The following is an 18277-nucleotide window of genomic DNA, read 5'->3' on the forward strand; positions in this document are numbered from 1 at the left end:
AGAAGGCACAATTTATGAAGAGAACATTCATGAGCAAACAGAAGTCAGTTCTGAAAGGATGAGTCACACCGACTAAAGTTGGTGGATTATATATTCCCCCCAAATATCTGTAAAGTAACTTCAATATTCATAAAAATGAAAACTCTTACAACTGTTCATGCCTGGAAAAAAGAGAAATGTGAGCTAACACAGTTTTCTACTGGTGCAGAGTTACTTTACAAACTAGATGTGAGAGCAGGCACTATCCCCCAAGAACCCACATGTCAACAACAAGCAAATGATTACAGGCAACTTTTTTTAAGCTTCATTCTCCCTGCATACTTGAGGTCTGGTGAACAAAACTCTATGTGGCTGTAAAGCTGATCATTTTGTCTAAAGTGCTTGATGAAAGCAGGGAAACTACAAAAATGATAAATTAGTGAGACCAAGAGTGGAAGAGTTACACTTATCATACAAAACAAGAAAGACTGGAGCATTTTCACGTTTCCTTCTTCCATTAAACAGCAAAAAGATCCTTCACGGTGAAGAGCTCCCTTAAAGTATGTATCATTCATAATACATTTTTTTCTTACATTTCTGGGATACAAAGTCATTCGACGTAAGACTCGGGAACAATATGCCAAAACCGAAAGTATTACGCCTAAGAAATCAAGATTACATAGCAAGTTTTAATCATTCAAAAAAAAAATCTTTGGGAAAATGCTATTTAATACTTTCAATGACTTTAAATGCCCTGATACTATATATTTTACAGTAGAAATGCAAGAGCCTTTGGAACACAGCAACGTTTGGTTCTGTGCATGTCTTCTCTTAAGACATCATCTTTTTCTTACATTCCACTGAGCAAAAGACCATCCCTTCCACCGGCATGAACTTCTGGCCAATTAGACACTTGCTGCAACAGGAACACAAGAAGCATTCCTGCGTAGCATGCCAGTTGAAGTTGTTGTATGTCACACGCTGAACTTCGGGATCTATAGCATCATGGCAGCCTTGGCAGATCTGTTTAGAAACAAAACAACACTTAAATGAAACATACACATCCTCTCTACAAGTCCAAGAAAAGCTGGAATTCTTAGATGTTTTTAGGGGAGAGACACAGGTGTCAAAAGAAGCCTTTTAAGTAAGTCTCCGGCTTTTGATTTTCCTTTATTTTTAAAGCAGTTTCCAATCAGAATGCAGCTGAGGACACAAAACAAAATAAAACACAAAAGAAGTTAGTTGCTGCTCGGACTAAACTTAGTTATGATGGTTAGGATTTCCCAATGCCCAAATAATGATAAAAACTTGTTGTGAGAAACAGCACAGATCTTCACATATTAACCCATACTTTTGACGAGATTAGTTACAAATCTTCCTGCATGTTGGCAGCTGTAAAGCAACACCAAAGAATTAAAGGTTACTAGAAAGTTTTGGATGCAATTCATCTTAAAATCTGGTTATCAAAAATTATCATTTAGATCAAGGAAATTAACGGGGGGGGGCCCTCTACAAGAGGTAATTCCTCACACCTACCTCAGAAGATTAGTAACTGCCAGCTAGAGGTAATAGTTTTTCCTTCCATCAACTATATAAACAGTCTAGATGCACATTAGACTGAAGTCCCAGCTAATAGCTAGTTAATTGGTAGATATGAACGGACCATCATCTCAGATTAGAGTTCCTAGCATCACTAGGAATCAACAACTACTATCCTTTCCCAAACTTCTAGCTTTATCCTATCAGTCACTCTCCTTTATAACTCCTGTGGTTAGAAATACAAAGAAACAAAGTACCTAAGACTGCACTTGCCACTACAGGCTTTTAGCAGACCAGCTGAAGTTGAATACCACTGGTCACAATGAACTATGATTGACACGAACTAAACATTTAGCAGCATTACTCACCTTTACCTACTTTACTCCTCCTGTAACAAATCCTGCTTCACCACTGGCAAAGTTAAAGGTATTTTCAGAACAGCCTCCCCGCCCACCAGTGGCTTTTGTTCAAGTTTATGAATTGACAGAATACTTGTCTGCTTTTAAGTTTTTTTTCCCTCAAAGGGGAAAAAGATAATTGACTTGAGCCTAAACTTGCATTCGATTTATACTCTTCAGATACTGTCTGCCAGTGTGACGAGTAAGAGTTTCAAGCTCCATAGATGTACATTCCCTTCCTTCACAGCACCAACATGTGTGCGAGGATCTTACCGCGGCATGGTTCTTCACGTAGCAGGGTTTGCAGACTGGTTTGTCATTCACCATTACATAGATTTCCCCAGCCAAAACGCAATCACAGTCAAAACAGCAGAAATGTTTCAGATGCCAGTTCTGACCTTCTGCTTGAGTATATTCATTGCTGAATATTAGCTATGAGGAAGATACAAACAAATATTAACATATGCATTTGAATAGTATTGCTTTTAATAAAGCTAGCCTCAGAATGTTTTGTAATTTCCAAGAAACTCCTGGTGATTCCTCGATTTCAACAACAAAACCGAATGGGTTCACTTGTTTGATTGCTTCCCCAAAGCCTTCATTTCGTTCATTAAGAGCCAAGAGATGCCAAAGACACCGGGCAGGCTGCTCTCTGTGCGCTGCGCAAGGTGTAATTTAGTAAGGCGCTCCCTCTAGTGCCCTTCAGGAGGAAACAGCTGCATGACTGGGACTTAGAAAAATTTGCACTCGTATATTATTACATCCTATGTCCCTGTAGAACCCACCAAATCCAGAGGAAACTATGAATCTTCCTGAATGTGGAGTGTCCGTATCAGTTTCAGTTCCTTGCAAGTACGATCATCTAAAACTGGTGAAGGCACATCATTTCCCTGCACTGAAATATTTTACTAGAAATCATATTTTCTTCTCAAGGGAGCAAACTTGTGTGCTAAAACAAAGGACCAGGATATTTCCTACCTCGTCACATCCAGCACAGCGGGGTTTTTCGCTGTCACAATAGTGTCTTCCACAGTACAAGTTACCATTCTTCCAGAAATAGATCATGTCCACTAGAAGTTCACTGCAGGTGCAACAGACAAAACAAGCTGGGTGCCACAATTTGTCGTATCCTGCACGTTCTGCGTAGACAGCTGGGTCACCTTCTTTCATGCTTAGTTTGCAGCGATAGCAGGACTGGAAAGAGGTTATTACCAAGTTTAATAAGTCTTTGAAGAGGTACATTTATAGCAATTACATATTACTGACATATTTAATAAATCCCACCTTCCCAAACTGAAATTGAAGCAGTAGTTTACTCCCATAATCAGATAGTAGCGTGACATGATGCCACAGTACAGGTTTAACTAAGCAATTCAAGATACTGCACATTCTACTGACATAGCACCAGAGTTACTTAAATGGATTACTGTATTTTGCCATATTCACATTCTTGCCACTGCAGTCTAGTTCTTAAAAAAAAACAGAATGGGCAATTAAAATTCATGTTATGTTCCATCAGCCTTACATACTCAAGAATGAGGAGAGAATAATAAGGAGCCTCCATCAAAGCTAACCAACTAGACTGTGACTGGAACACACAACAAGAAAATGACTGTACTTACAGGTTTGGGGGGGGGTGGGGGGGTGGAAATCAAGCCATATCTGCATCAGTGGTGAGAAAAACATTTTGTGACTATTTCAAACTCATTCTGTTTAAAGCTGTGTTCTAGGGATGCTAGTCACTCATGGCTGTTGTCCAGTAGTCTGTGACTATCTTAGGATGGGGAGAGTGATTATGGAAAAGGGACTACAAAGTTTATGAACACAGTTACACTACAAATAGTTCAAAAAAATTCATGGTCAGTCTTCTGCCCTATACCTGCTTACAGAGAGGGTTTTGTCATCAAGTCAAAAAACACAGGTGGTTTATGTTACTGAAACAAAATTTTTTTATCTACAGTTTAATCACCAGTTTGGCATTTCCTGCACTCCAGTTGGTGTGTGGACTGGGCTGAACATCCTGGGAAGGTTTTTTCTATGATTCACATCACTACAAGCCCAGCCACAGATGGCTTTTCTAATTGTGTGTGTGTGTATACATATATACAAAAAATATAAAATACATATAAAGTAGCTCAGCTGTAAGGCACATTGATGAGTTCCCCACACTTGTTTCAGACAAGCAATTTCAAAATATACAAAGACAGACATCAAAAAGGGAGAAAGAACAGTTTGGAACAAAATGAAAGGAGAAGTAATGAAAGGAGAGGTGCAAATATATATGTATATAAAGCTTTTTGACTCTTCTTTCTGCTTTAGACCTCTTACTCCAAGAGGAGTCAAGTAAATCTCTTTATGCAAGTTGAAAATATGCTGAATATCCATTTTTCTGTTATTCAGCTTTCAGTCATGGTGAATTTTTTTTTTTCTTTTTTAAACACAGAAGTAATTATTATAGGTATATATAGGTATATTTACATTAATTGTGGAGATCTGGTTGGTTGTGTTTTGTTGGTGGTGGTTTTTTTTTGTTTGTTTTTAAATCAGGTTTAAACAAATTGCAATCCATTCCTATAATGAAAATTAATTTTTCAAGAGATTCTATTTACCACAGTTACAGGAATACATACTTTCAGACTCAGTCTGAAAGACAACGTACAAGAAAATTTGGAGAGCAAAGATGCAGAACTAACAGAAAAAAAAGTGTAGACAAGGATGACAACTCTTCTGCAAGGTATTTAAGAGCTCTTCTCTGTATTGGTTTATTTTGAACTGTTAAAAAATAGTTGAGATAAAGTCTCAGCTATATGCTGTAGCAGTCACATTGCAGAAACTAGACAAAAAAATACTCAAAATATCTAAATCCTGATTATTTAGCCCAGGGTAAACTCAGTACCTAACAACAGATAAACAACTCAAATGTTCACTTACACTATTAAACACTTCTAAGTCTTTCTAAATCACTGCCCACAGTGATGAGATATGCCTGGCCTAAACAGTAGGAGGTATATTCAGGTGCTCAAGTAAAAAAGTTTGGAAGTGACAAATAGGTATAATGTAAAAACAAAGCACCTTTTGATACAATTACTCAAGAGGACAGAGTGTCTCCTGCCCTTGACCTAATGTAGTCCAAGCCAGTTTACCAGTAGGGTTCAATGCAAGGTGTATATCTATGTAGGTCCTTCTCGAGAAGGTAAGCGAAGAATTACTGTGGCAAGACTAAAGTAACTCAGCAGGAGAGACAGAGTTAAGACGAAATGATAGCAACCTAATCAAGCCACAATAAAATAACTTTTTGGTATTTTAGAATCTCCATGACAAGATAACAGCAAAAATAACCAAATAATTAATTTTAGAAAGTAGCTACAGGTAACCAAATGGCAAAGCATATGACTGATTAAAGGTAAGTGGGCATGTTCAAAGCTAAAACTTAAGTGTTAATTTTAAATTTCTGCTGTAGTTTGTATGGAATAATATGCTGTGTCAGTTTAAAAAAAACCAAACAACAAAAACACACCACAAAAAGCACACTACATGTCCCAGTAAGACTGAAAGCGATAACAACCAAGTTAAACAAACTTTTATCTCCATCTAGAACTTGTATATTTATTTTCTCCAAGTAACCTAGAGACAAATAATTTGGGAGATCGATACATATAATAGCAACACTTCTGGAAATCAAGTTACAGGAGCTTTTGCCACTCTGAAGTGAAGGTCTACTCTCACTAAACAAATTTAATGTTACTTCAGTAATGCAACCCCTATTTTGTATTCATACTTGGTAACCAAAACATGTACAGCAGAAGTTAGCAAGTTATGCCAGAAATACTTTATTAAGGCTATAGTTTTAGAAATATCAAGGAAAACTTGGTAATTTTACATACCTTATTTTTTGTTGAGCTATTACAAAGCAGAAATCAGATGTCAAAGAAAAAAACCAAACACATAGATCTGAATATGAAAAGGCGGCTAGTCAAAAGAGCTGTTATACAGCATGTTGGACATGGGAGGGAGAGGTGTTACTTATTTCTTAGTTTCATTTAATTTTAAACACAGTTTGTCAAGTGGGTAATTTTGGTGCTCTTCCAAGAAAGAGGAGAAAACAGGCTTCTAAAATTAAACTAAACTCTTCAAGAGGAGAAAAGTGTAGCAATTAATCTGTAAGACTACACAAGTTTCTTGATTATTATTCTGTAAAAGCCACCCTGCTATACTGTATCTCCAAGCTAACATGTTTTTGCAACAGAGAATGAAAAGGTCACCTAGGGAGTTACGCCCTGCAATGCACTAAATACTGTCAGAAACCAGGGTTCCGTGCAGACATTCACAATGTTTTCCAGTTCCCCTTCTTTCTTTCCCTCCCCAGATTTTTTCACTATTCCAAGTTAACAAAGAAGTTAATTGGGTTAAAACGACCAAAAGAGAGCACTCGGATGGTAATATACCTTCTTGTTTTATCTTTCCTTTGTTATACTTACATACTGAGATGCCTTCCGATCTGGGGACTTGTCCTCCATCGCTCCTACAGCAGCTGAGGTGCCTCTGTCACCATTGTTCAAGTTATTCTTGTCAGTAGCTCTCGTTTCCACCTCACCAGGGAGCTTGACATCTCCTACGCCAAGCGCCTCATTTTTGTACTTCTTCACAAATTGTTCCATCTGCTTAACTTCATTGGGGGATAGCTCATGGCATTTTGAAGGATCCTGATCGTGAGCAGGCAGCTGCTTCGCCAACTGTTTCTTCCTGTACTGCGCGCCTTCCGAGCCAGCAACAGGCTGCTTCTCCTTTGGTAGCATCTGCATATACTGTCTAGCCTGAACCAGGAGGAATTAGACATCAGATGCCACTTCAACTATAGACCCATCCTTTTAACCAAACACACCACTAAAATCATCTCTACTGTTGTTAGCGACAGTCAAATTTGTCAAAAACACGGTTCTTTCCATAAACACTAAGCTCCCGAAACACAGTAGATAGAGATAAAATACAGCAGATGCATTAATTGGCTTCTTCCCAGCAAAAGAGCCAGGCTTCCTTTTAAGCCTTTTACAACATGAAGAATAGAGTTACTACTTCTCAGAGTAAATAACAACATTTACAAAGCACTTTGTCTCTTCAAAGCTATCTAAAACTACTGATCATCAATATAGCTTTAAAAAACTAGATGCTGAAGCAGTCTGCCTGGGGCACACAGCCCATTGCAGAAATAATTCTAGCTAAATAAGTAAGTTAAAAACCCTCTAGTTTTATTAAAGCAAGGAAAAGCCTAAAAATCAAAGTGGTAACAGTCAATTTAGATACACAAGGCTTGACCAATTCACTGAAAAAGGATATTTTGAGAGACAGGTCAGATATAACATGATTCCAGCATGGATCACACAACACCGCAGTACAGTAAATTAGCAATCAAAGTTTGAAATGTGAAGCAAAATCCTCAGAAGGCTATCTACCATCTCATCTACTTCAGCTGAAAACATACTGGAAGAGAGTTGGTCTTTTAGATGTCAACACTGACCCTGTTCTTACCATATACAGTAAAAGCTATATGCAAGACTGAGTGTTCCCCTTAACTTTAAACAATGACATAAATTGTTGTGGGGCTGGAGGTTTTTGTGTGTTTTTCTTTATTTTTTTTCTTTTAAGCCCACATTCCATGCAAATTTTTCAAGTTTACTAAAAAAAGGCAGGTTAGAGAAATCGGACTCCAGGGACTTAGCAGATAATGCTTAATCTTATCTATTAAAAACCATCTTATCTCCCCAGTTCTCAAGAAGTTCTATAGACAAGCATCCATATCTGCAAGATGACAGAGGAAAGACTCATTAAACAGGCACTGTATTTTCAGTTTTGAGGAGGAAGAAGACTACAAGAGGCAAATTTATCTTTCCAGTAAGCTCTACTTCTCTATTTCCTATCAACTCCTGCCTTGAACATGAAGAACAAGTGAGTTGGACTTACAAGTGTCTGATTCTGAACAGGAGGAGCCCACTCATAAGTGACAGTATTGATGGATATGTTCTTCTTGGCCGGCACTGGATTAGTCAGTATCATTACATTGCGTTTATACATGGGAATGCCATCATTCTTCAGCTTTGCAATAAGGGTTGTGTATTTTGTATCTTCGAAGAGTTTCCCCACTTTTCGATCTTCCTCATTGCTTGTGAGGACATCATGCTCTTCCTGGCCACATTTGCAGTTGCGGCATATTTTTCTGAAATTTATGGAAACAGCAACAAAGTCAGAGTCTCAGCTAAAAATTACATCTCACACCAGCTGTATGCATAGTAACAGCATCATTGGGAACTCTTGTTGTTGTCTTGTATATTCCCTAATCAAAGCACTGAAAACAAGTTACTCTGCAATATGTCAAACACCTCTTGAGGATACTCTTTATTTCTCCTGTTGTATTATTTGCATTCTCTGTTCACAGAAATTGTGATTGGAAAGATAGCAGTCAACTACACTAATGCATTTTGAATGTGATGCTATATCATTCCTTCAGTTATACCTCAGTACTGATCACACACATACATGTCCATTATCATTCACCTACCAGATTTATTATGGGTAGTCACCCATGAGTTAACTTAAATGCATCAAAACGATCCTCCCCAGCAATCATTTATTTGGGCTTTTAGTTTTTCAGGTTCTCTTTATGCACTCAAAATGACACACACCATACTATTTTCTTCACATGCATTTCACCATATGCATGATGTTTGGTTATCACAGAGTTGCTATCAAGTAGAAACAAATATTTCCTAGAAAGGAAAAAAATGCCTACAGCCATATATACGCTGTAATCGCACCAAGTTCTGTTCAAAGTTCAGCATTTAGAAGATGAAAGAAAAGAGAAAGGCTTATATGGACAAAGCCTTTCAAATGGCTCTGAACCAAGTCAGAGGTGCTCTGGCACACACTGTAAGGAGAATTTTCATAGATAACATCCTTAAAAGGTAGAAGGCTTTACTTATTTAGATATAAATGGTATTCTTTCACATACAACACATTTGAACTCCTTTGATTAAGGGATATTAGATAGCAATTTTTTACCTTAAGCATAATTAAACAATTCACATATAATAAACAGAACCTTGGATTGGACAAGTTGGTTTACTACTTATTAATGGCTTCCTCAGAGCTTCAGTTCAAAGCAGTCAGCCACAGTATATGGAAGTTAGTGAAGCTGGATGTTAACTACAGTTTCTTACTATAGCCTGAGAAAACAGATCAACCTTCTGGATCTTGAGTTTAAAGAAGAACGAGTAGTATTTTACCCCATTATTTATTCTTCACATAGAAAAAACCATAAAACTACTACCTATAAAATGCTTCTCAACCCTGCTTGCCAAAACCCATCAAACTCTAACATTGTTCTGCATCTTGCTTTCTAAAGTCTTGAAGGCAAGATACAGACCTTATCTTAAGGCACCCAACAGGTACATGACGAGAACATGCCATGAGGACAGCAGGCCCATTAGGTGACGGGAAAGGAAGGCAGGAGGAAGACCTGCATATAACTTGTCATGTGAAATGATGCACAGCCAGCCCTAAAGATACGCACTACATACCTACACCAGTTTATGATGTGGGGTACTATCGTGCCAGTGTGCGATGGCTGTTGCTGTGGTTGTGCGATTATACAACAATCATAAGTTAGGGTAACCTAAGTTATGAAGCCCACTCCAAATAAAAATAGCTAACTCTGCAATAGAAATAAGCCACTCCACTCTAAAAATAACAAACAAAATAAGAATGTTAAGCAGAATGAACTCCACTTTGTAACACAAAAACCTAGAGAGATCAATAATTGAAATGTAGGCCGTCTGACAGCTTGCATGACTTCCAACTCACTTCCACAACAGGAAAGATGTACAGAATTTCAAAGCTGATATTTATCTGGATACCTAGTAAACACTAAGCACTTCATCTCCCAGCTTACCAAAATATTCAAGCATGACCTAGCATTGCCCATTAAGCCAAAATGCTGTACTACACATCTCAAGCACCCAAAACATAAAATTTCACATCTTCAGCATCAGTCTATGTAAGTCCTTTACCTAGGTAATGCTTAGAGACTATTTAATATACCAATAAAGCAATTTATATTCACTTTGCTCATCTTAAGCCATGTAGATGATTATACCAATCATGTCTTCTTTGAGATCTAATTGAGGTGACAAAAATCAGACCTTACTTTTTGCAGGTTTAGTTCATGACTACATTCATGACCATCATGCAGCTATAAGCCTCACAGCACGCATGCAACTTGAATTCAAACAGTTAGTCCATTTGAAAATAGCTTACCAGATATTTTCTTCACTTTTTCAACTTAAGTCTTTAGCAATAGTAAGCCCCGGTTTTAGTCTTGCCTCTTGACAGGATGTGATCTATTAACATTGATGAACGAACAGACGTTCTCAGGTAACCTGCACAGACTTGTGCAAGGAAAAGTATAGTCTTGCTGTCCAGAACTGCTCTGCTTGCAAAACAGATCTCAGTAAGGACAATTCATAGTGTTGTGCTGCCTGTGGGGTCACAAGAGCAGCATGACAGCTTGTGCAGCTCTCCCCACTCTGTACAGCATCCAAGGACAGTAAAGCAGCATTGGCAGCCTGCAGAGACCAGACCATCCCCAAAAAGCTGAGGTAGAATTCTTCCCCTGAGGCTTTCAGACGTGCTGGAAGAGCCACAAGGACACCTTATTTTTGCTCATGCTACATCATGAAATTGCCTATTTTCTAGTAGTATTCTCTCAGAATGCAGAACAACTTTGAGATCCTGTTTTTGTCTCCAACTAGAACACCCTGACTCAACTGCTTTTATCATCCTCAGTCCCACCTTGAAGGCTTAATACATTTCATTAATTTCAGCATCTGTGAAAGATTTTCAGATAAACAGATGAACAGATAGTTGCAAAGAAGTGGAAGTGTACAGTTTGTCCTCAGGTCCTTCCTGGGTCCCACTGTGAAAACCAGCATAAAACGACCATGCTTTAAACTTGCATTGAAAAGAATGAGATACTCGCTAATCTCCCCCCACCCCAGACTTACTTACATTAAGAATTTGACTGTGTACTTTTCAGTCTAACATTATGTCCTTGCTCTTTCAAGATTAAGTGACTAACTCTCTGCCTACATGGAATTTGCAAGACGCTGTTACAGGGGCTAGTGTAGTACAAGTGAGTGGTCCTGGCATTAGAGCTTGTGGATAATTAAGTCTCCAAATGCAGGAGAAAACAATCCGGAAAGAATGTGGAGAATGCTGAGTCACAACTGATGTCAGCATATCTCAGTAAGTAGAAGGAAAATCCCCTAGGCTGTTGCCATGTCCCCTGTTCCCCAAGGCCCCCCTGGATCTCAGCCACATGAAGATGTCTGTACACTGCTAACAGCCAAAAAAAAGGTTTCCTGTCCTGATTTATAATCCCTTTTCTTGAATAATTTCCAGTCCTAAAAGACATTCAGTTAACATTTACACACATAACTCTTCCTGTATAGCACTGTTTACAATTCAGTCATAACTTCTTCCACTAATTGCCACAGAGTCCTGTTCATTAATCACTGTCCGTTCTGCAGAAGGGATATGGACAGTTACTTCCACTTAGAATAAATGAGCTGGTCATTTCTTTGACTATGATGCAACTACGCTACTGAAGCGACCCTACCCCATTACCTCAAACTTACACTTCAAAGTGTAAGTCTGATAACTTATGCTTAACTTTTATTTTTGGTGTAAAGCAAACACCTCACATGCCAGGAAAACCAGCTGCTACTACATACGCACACAGATAAATAGATATATAAAAAATGAGATCACATGTATATGTATAGATTTTATCTCCTTTGGCTCTATCAAGATGACAGGCAGCAAGAATTTCTTGTTCTCTCCATCTGCATTGTTGAAAAGATTTTCCCTTCACTTGAGGACATTCAGCAAGATCCCTGCTGAAGAAGGCATTAGGGACTCCTGCTCATGTGTTCACAGCTCTCAGGACTTCAGCAAAGGAGAGAAATGTTCTCCAGTCAGATCTCAGCAATTTGGGAAGCTTTTCCCATTCAAAACATTGAAGGTAGGGAGGAAGCTTCAAAATTTGTGGAATTAAAAGCTGCATATCACTGTAAAAGATCCAGTAGATTGTGCCTTGCTTCCAGGTCTTGGGTAGGTAAAAGAGGAAGCGGCAAGGTAAACAGATTCCACCCTCTCTCCCAAGGTGGTGAATTCCTGTGTCCTGGATGTCTACTGACAGCAAGGATCAAAGACTTCCAGTTTCTTCTCCAAAACCAAATGTCACCCATCCTCCTACTTTTCTATGTTTTGGTGTATGGAGAGGAAAAAATAATTTGGATGATGACTCTTGCTACATCAGCTTTGCAGTGGCTCCTAGTGACAGGAGGTGGCAGCTGCAAGGCCAGAGAAGCCCTCAACAAATACCTGGCAAGTCCCAAGGCTTGCGCCCTCCATGCAGAAAGACTAACCTCTTCCTGTGATTCCTTCTGTTGTGTTTTCTTGCTGTTAATGCAGCTACAGTAATTGCAAATGCTTTGAACTGTGCCTCAGCACTTGCCCTTGCCTGTCAGCTGCAGTATCAGAAAATGTTAAAGCCAACTTAAAGCTCTCCCGGCCTTCCAGGGATTGTATCTGTGCAGAGAAACCAGATGCTGAAAAAGGTCATTCCCAAGCTTAAGATTCTTGTCTCCAGAAGCTTTTTAATATCTTGGCAAGCTGCACCGGAGACAATTATCACTTTCCAGTATATACATGACCAAGATAAATCAGAACATTCCCTCCCGCTTTTATCAACTTCCAACTCCTGTCCCACACTTCCCTCTAGCGGGAAACATATTCCCAAAGAGCAAACACACATCCGAGTACGTGTCTCTTGCAGTCAGCCTGCCCTGCTAATTTTGTGGAGATCGTTTTGCACTCCGAAAGTCTAACACCTGAACTGAGAAGACCCTGCCCACTGCTGCTGCTACACTTGGATGGAAGCGTGATTCTGAGGACAATTTTAAAAGCAAAAGCTGTTAACACACTAAGATAAAGTAGGAAATTGTTCACTGTTCAGCTACCATTGTAGTCTGTGGCTCTCATTGTATTTATTTTGTGTTCAGCTTGCAACACTGAGGCCTTCAGAACTTCAAAATTTAGGAACAAATTTTACTAAGGGCTTTGTTTACCACCATTTCTACATTAGCCTAAATAATGTATTTATTCTGCACCTATATAATCATCCCACACACCGTGCCAAGAATTCTAGCACAAAGTGCTTTAAAGAGCACTTGCCACCCCAGAAGAGGTATATTCCTAACATTTCCAGTATAGAGAACTGTGTAGCAACTTCATGTACTAGATAGGTATACTTGGATTTTTTTTTTTCCACGCCCTTTCCAGTCTGACTCCCCAAAGGCAGAACTGGGGCTCTTTTGTAGAGAAATACATAAAGGAATTACATCTTAGCTCTGAGGTCCATCGGAGTTTGCACGTATCAAGAATTATGTGATGTGCTGAAGCTCCTTGGCTCCACCCAGGAGAGGGCAGTGTCACCCCGACACAGCCCGCAGCAAGGACTGCAAACACAACGGCGGCCTCGCTTACCGCACTGGATCTGGCTCCTATGAAGGTAGCTTCCTTCGTGGTGCTGCCCTTCGGATTTGCGGCTAAAACAGCGTTGATGGCACTTGCTGTTGCTGAGCACTTCTGGTACAGTGTCAAGGCTTCCTCTTTTTTGGACTCTGCCCCCACTTCAGGAAGTAGGCAAGAAGCTGGGAGGGGGCACTGCTGACTCAAATTGGCCAGAGGGATGCTCCATACTATATAATGTCATGCTCAGCAATAAGACAGGGGTAGAGGGTGAAGAAGGCAGGGTTTCAGATCTCCAAAGCAGATGCTGCTTGGAGACTGCCTGAGCAGCGGTCTGCTGGTGGGAGGTGGCGAGTGATTGCCTTTGCATCACTTGCTCCCCCACTGTCCTGCCTTCCTTCACCTATCTCAACACATGAGTTTTCTCACTTTTGTTCTTCCTTTATGCTACCCCACCCTGTTGTGAGAGGACAGGGAGTGAGCAGCTGGGTGGGTGCTTGGCTGCTGGCTGAGGTCAGCTCACTACAGTTGTTCTTCCCCCCCCCCGTAACAGTTTCTGTAAGTACAATCCCTACTTCAAGACTCATCTCCTATAGATGAGTCATAGTGAAATTAGTGATTAAACTCAAACTGATTTTGATTATTCTTGTTGTAAAGACAATATCCTCTCCACTTGTGCTACAGTTTGCTTCTACTTAAAACAGTTTCGGATTTTAAGGCTAACATGACTAAGTGAACAGGTATTTGGGATCCATCCCTTTCTGTTCAAGTAGTAGAATGTTAAAATTTCTGTATCATACAAAGCATATTAATATTTTTTTTCCTTTGGAAACTGTTTACACATACAGATTTTAGGCTTCAGATTCACACCCTTACTGTCCAAGCAGCAGCTCAGCTGGAGAAATAGCTATTTTCTAACCCATTCTTGAATTGCCTCAATAGCTAACTTTTCAAGTGTTTCAGAGGTATGTGCCACATTTGTCTAACACCTAGATGATGCTTCTCAGACTACTTCCAGCCACCTTATTTACCTGGTCTATCCTATATAGACTCAATTTCCAAATTAAATCATAAGATTAACTAAATAGTCACTGGTTTTATGGCTTTTTCTTACTTGCTCTTTAATCCACTGCTGCCTACAAGCTCTTGTTTTCTAGGAGAGACAGTGCTCTGACAAGGTACACATTCAGGACCCGGCACAATGAGCCCTAACCACAGGAAGACAGTGAAATGTGTATAAAGAAAAAACATGCACAAAACCCTCCAAATACACACATTGGAGCAGACACAGTCTAACCTGGTAATCATGCTATTATGTGACTAAATCACTTCAGACATTTATTTCTTTTTATCCCAAATTCTTCCCTGTTAAAGAATAAGCTAGGAATTACAAGATTTAACAACAGGAACTAAGAAAAAGAGGACAAAAAGGAAGAGTTGAGAAAGAGTTAACTGGACTAATCTTTTTTTTTTTCCCCTCGCCCACTTGTGATTTCCCCATCTATCACACTGACTCTGAAGAAAGAGTTCTCTCTCAAGTAGGAAGTGACATAGTTTCTCGTCTAACCATGGATAAGCAACTCTATGTACTCCTGCAATTTTTTTATTCTGTTTTATTGAATTACCTACACATATTAACTGTGTTCCATTTTATTTTACTAGTACCTTTGAGTCACCTCAGTGACTGTGTATTGAAAAAACAGTCTTTCCACAAATTAATAATTTCTTTTATCTTTAGATGATCACATCTATTTATTAGTATATTACCACTTCTTGCTCCACAGGATTATTTGGAAGTTGTTTCTCTAGCTACATATTACAGATAGGTAACCAAGAAGCTATATCCTCATCAACTTACAGACAGTTTTTGCTGTGGTCTGTTTGTCTGCTTAATTTTCTAAACTGAGCTCCAGCTGTAGTCAAACACTTGGGCAAAGGTATAAAATCTTCTAGGCCTTATCTGCACCTGATGCCACTATGGCTGGAATGTAAATACTACCTTAAAAAACTCCACAAAAATAAAACCCTACTGCAGATGCAGCTATGACTAGCTAAATAGCATTGGTGAAATGTAATCATTTTCAGTGCTAGTGCTACTAACAATTATTTATTTTTATGTCCTTTCCAGGCTGTTCCTTTTGCGAGGGTTTTGTTTTGGTTTTTGGTGGGTTTTTTTGTTTGTGGTTTTTTTTTTTTTAAAATCAGAATCACTAAGCTACATCTTAAAGCATACCAAGTATAATCAGTGAACTGGGCTAGCTACATATATGTATATTAATATACACCTACACATCTTGTTTCAGTAAGACAAGAAAGGTCTTAGTGGAATACAAAGTTTCTGCAGAAGTAATGGCATAGACCACAGCACAGACTGTTTACTTCTACTCTCACCAACTCTTAGTGGTTCAGGAACAGCGCATCATCCAAGGCCAAGTACAATTTAACTTACCTGAATTATGACACCCTTTCCCCCTATGTGTCATTTGTAGATGTATACAAAATTTCAACATCTTTTCAACATAGATAATTTTACCTAAAATCTCAGATCAAAGCTTATGTATTTGGTCAGGAGCTGAGAAAGCATTTTATTACAGAGATAGATCACACTTCTTCCCTATCACCTCTCTTACTGTAGGGACAGAGATGTTTTAATAAACAGCTGAAGTAGGTTTGTAAAGCTAAAGCAAATGCTTCAGCAGAACTACTACCACTGCCTTCAGTGCAGGTGACACACATTTTCGTAAGTGATTACATACTTAAACACTCTGTTGTAATGCAGCTGAGAAGCCCTGGCCCTGAAACCTAGACACAGCCTCTTTAAAGTATCTGAATAGTTTAACTGAAAGAGTGAACAAAAGCAGTTACTTACGCATTTGCATATGTGCCAAGATCTGCAGTGCTGAGTCACAGCTCAAGAGACATCTGGTGTCACTTACCTCCAAAAATGAAGCTCAAATCCTTCACACTTATCCTTGCATTTTAAGCAGGGGGCACCAAATCCTTGCTCGTGGCCCAAGCCCATCTGTGTACAGAGCAAGATGACTACAGTCAGCTTCAATAAATATGTCGCATTAATGATCTTACTGCTGCCCTTATAATCTACAATCCACAACTAAAGCAAAAGATTAAACATTTGACTAAACTGACATCAGGACAGTACTTTGGGGTCCACTCACCTTTCTGTTGTACCTACGTAAGTGACAGCGTTCACACAAACCTGTTCATGGGGTTGAACTAGCAGGCAGAAAGTTAGCCTTAGCCAAAACCCAGTATTTTTCTGGTGACTTGTCTCCCCAGCCCAGCTTGCTCTGCAAGTGTCTCACACAGGAAGAAGCAGATTTTTTGCAGCCCACCCTTAGGTCTGTGGCTGTGAAACCACAGCCAGTGAGGCCATAAGACCTGAAGTCGAAGGACGTTTAATCCATCTGTCAGGACAAAGTGGTTTGCAGTATACAACTTGGCAAAATACAGGAGACCAAGAAATAAACAGATCCCACATTTAAATGCACTAACCTGGGCATCTGACAGGAATAAAGAAAACATCTAAGCGATTAGTCTAATATTCCCCAAGTATATTTGAGACTACTCTGATAGTGATTGAAAGCAGAACATGTCCTTTACAACTATGTTTCAGCTGGACTAATACCAGCTTATTTTCCAAGGAGAAAGAGAAATAGCACTATTAGCGAAAGCAATGACCATAAATGATATGCAAAGGGTTTCACTGTGAAAAGATTAAAAGGACAGACGACCAAGTCATAACGCAGAGGAAATAAAAGAGAATATAAAAAAGCGCAGAGTAAAGGCCAGGTATTCACACAATATATCAACACATCAGCAAGTTTAACTAAGCCACAGGCACCGCAAGTTTGAGGTGAAAAATAGACACCAAGCACCATAACTTATGCACTCATGTAACATAGTAAATTTAAAAATGCCTCAGTCCAGCTCTTTAAACCTTTGGGGAACGTCGCTCTTAAATTGGATGAAGGACCACAGAATCATGGCTGTGGTTGGGTATGCGGGCTCATGCCCAAATTGCAGAGGGGAACCCATCCCCACACTCCCACCCACCGCTCCAGCAGCATACAGAGCACTCCCCATTAGCTGTTACTAATCTTAGTTCCGGCAACAATAATACAATGCCAGGGTTAATTAGATGTGGTGATACAGTTTTATCACCAAGAAGTTTGTGATTTACTCTGAGAAGTCATACTACTATTGCTGTATGTACAAGGATATAAACCAGCTCAACTTTCAACTAGTTTCTGTTCAAAATGAAGGAACAAGATTACTCATAAACCACTCGCTCAAGACAGAACACAGGAAAAGATGCAGGGAAGATCGTGTTTTCGGTGATTTTATAATTTGAAGGATCACTGCCTCCAGAGTCATTAGACATCCCCGAGGAAACTACAAAACTTTCCTGCAGATTATGGTCTATGTAGGGAGAAGAGATACTTTGGCAGCTATTAAGCTACTGCTTGCAACTGTAGGCGTGGACAGAGGGACTTGAAATTATTTCTTCCTTTCTTATCTGGAAGAAATACAAGCCTGCTGTCATCATGGTAACATCTTTATCAGTCTAAGGGCTCAAGAAGTTCACATGCTATAGGCGCTAACCTGAAGTCAGACCAGTAGACATCTAAAATAAAATAATTTCTTTCATCTTTTTTTTTATGTTGGATATATAAAGCTAAAGGGTTAATAAAAGTTTGTCTCCACTGAAGATGGCTGTTCACAGGAGTCTTTTCACCTGGAATCCAGAGCCCCACCAT

At 39.3% G+C, this 18277-nt stretch overlaps 1 protein-coding gene across 1 annotated transcript; it reads right to left on the reverse strand.

Annotated features, from left to right (window-relative positions):
- Positions 1–641: 641 nt before the first annotated feature.
- Positions 642–16521, reverse strand: TES (testis derived transcript (3 LIM domains)). Its single transcript, XM_009699888.1, has 6 exons — positions 16436–16521; positions 7875–8127; positions 6395–6730; positions 2895–3110; positions 2190–2348; positions 642–1002 (listed from the first exon to the last, which is right to left on the reverse strand). The coding sequence occupies exons 1-6, from the start codon at positions 16519–16521 to the stop codon at positions 811–813; spliced, it is 1242 nt and encodes a 413-aa protein (XP_009698190.1). The 3' UTR covers positions 642–810.
- Between the last annotated feature and the right edge of the window lie 1756 nt (positions 16522–18277).

Source organism: Cariama cristata, unplaced genomic scaffold, assembly GCF_000690535.1.
Source record: "Cariama cristata isolate BGI_N322 unplaced genomic scaffold, ASM69053v1 scaffold3035, whole genome shotgun sequence".
Lineage (NCBI taxonomy): Eukaryota > Metazoa > Chordata > Aves > Cariamiformes > Cariamidae > Cariama > Cariama cristata.

Bases quoted from the DNA above. Each gene is read 5' to 3' on its own strand.
- TES (XM_009699888.1), bottom strand. From the start codon at position 16,521: ATGGGCTTGGGCCACGAGCAAGGATTTGGTGCCCCCTGCTTAAAATGC. The intron at 8,128-16,435 runs GTAAGTGACACC...CATAAATTTCAG, and splicing joins TTTGAGCTTCATTTTTGGAG to AAAAATATGCCGCAACTGCA. The intron at 1,003-2,189 runs GTAAGATCCTCG...GTTTCTAAACAG, and splicing joins ACGTGAAGAACCATGCCGCG to ATCTGCCAAGGCTGCCATGA.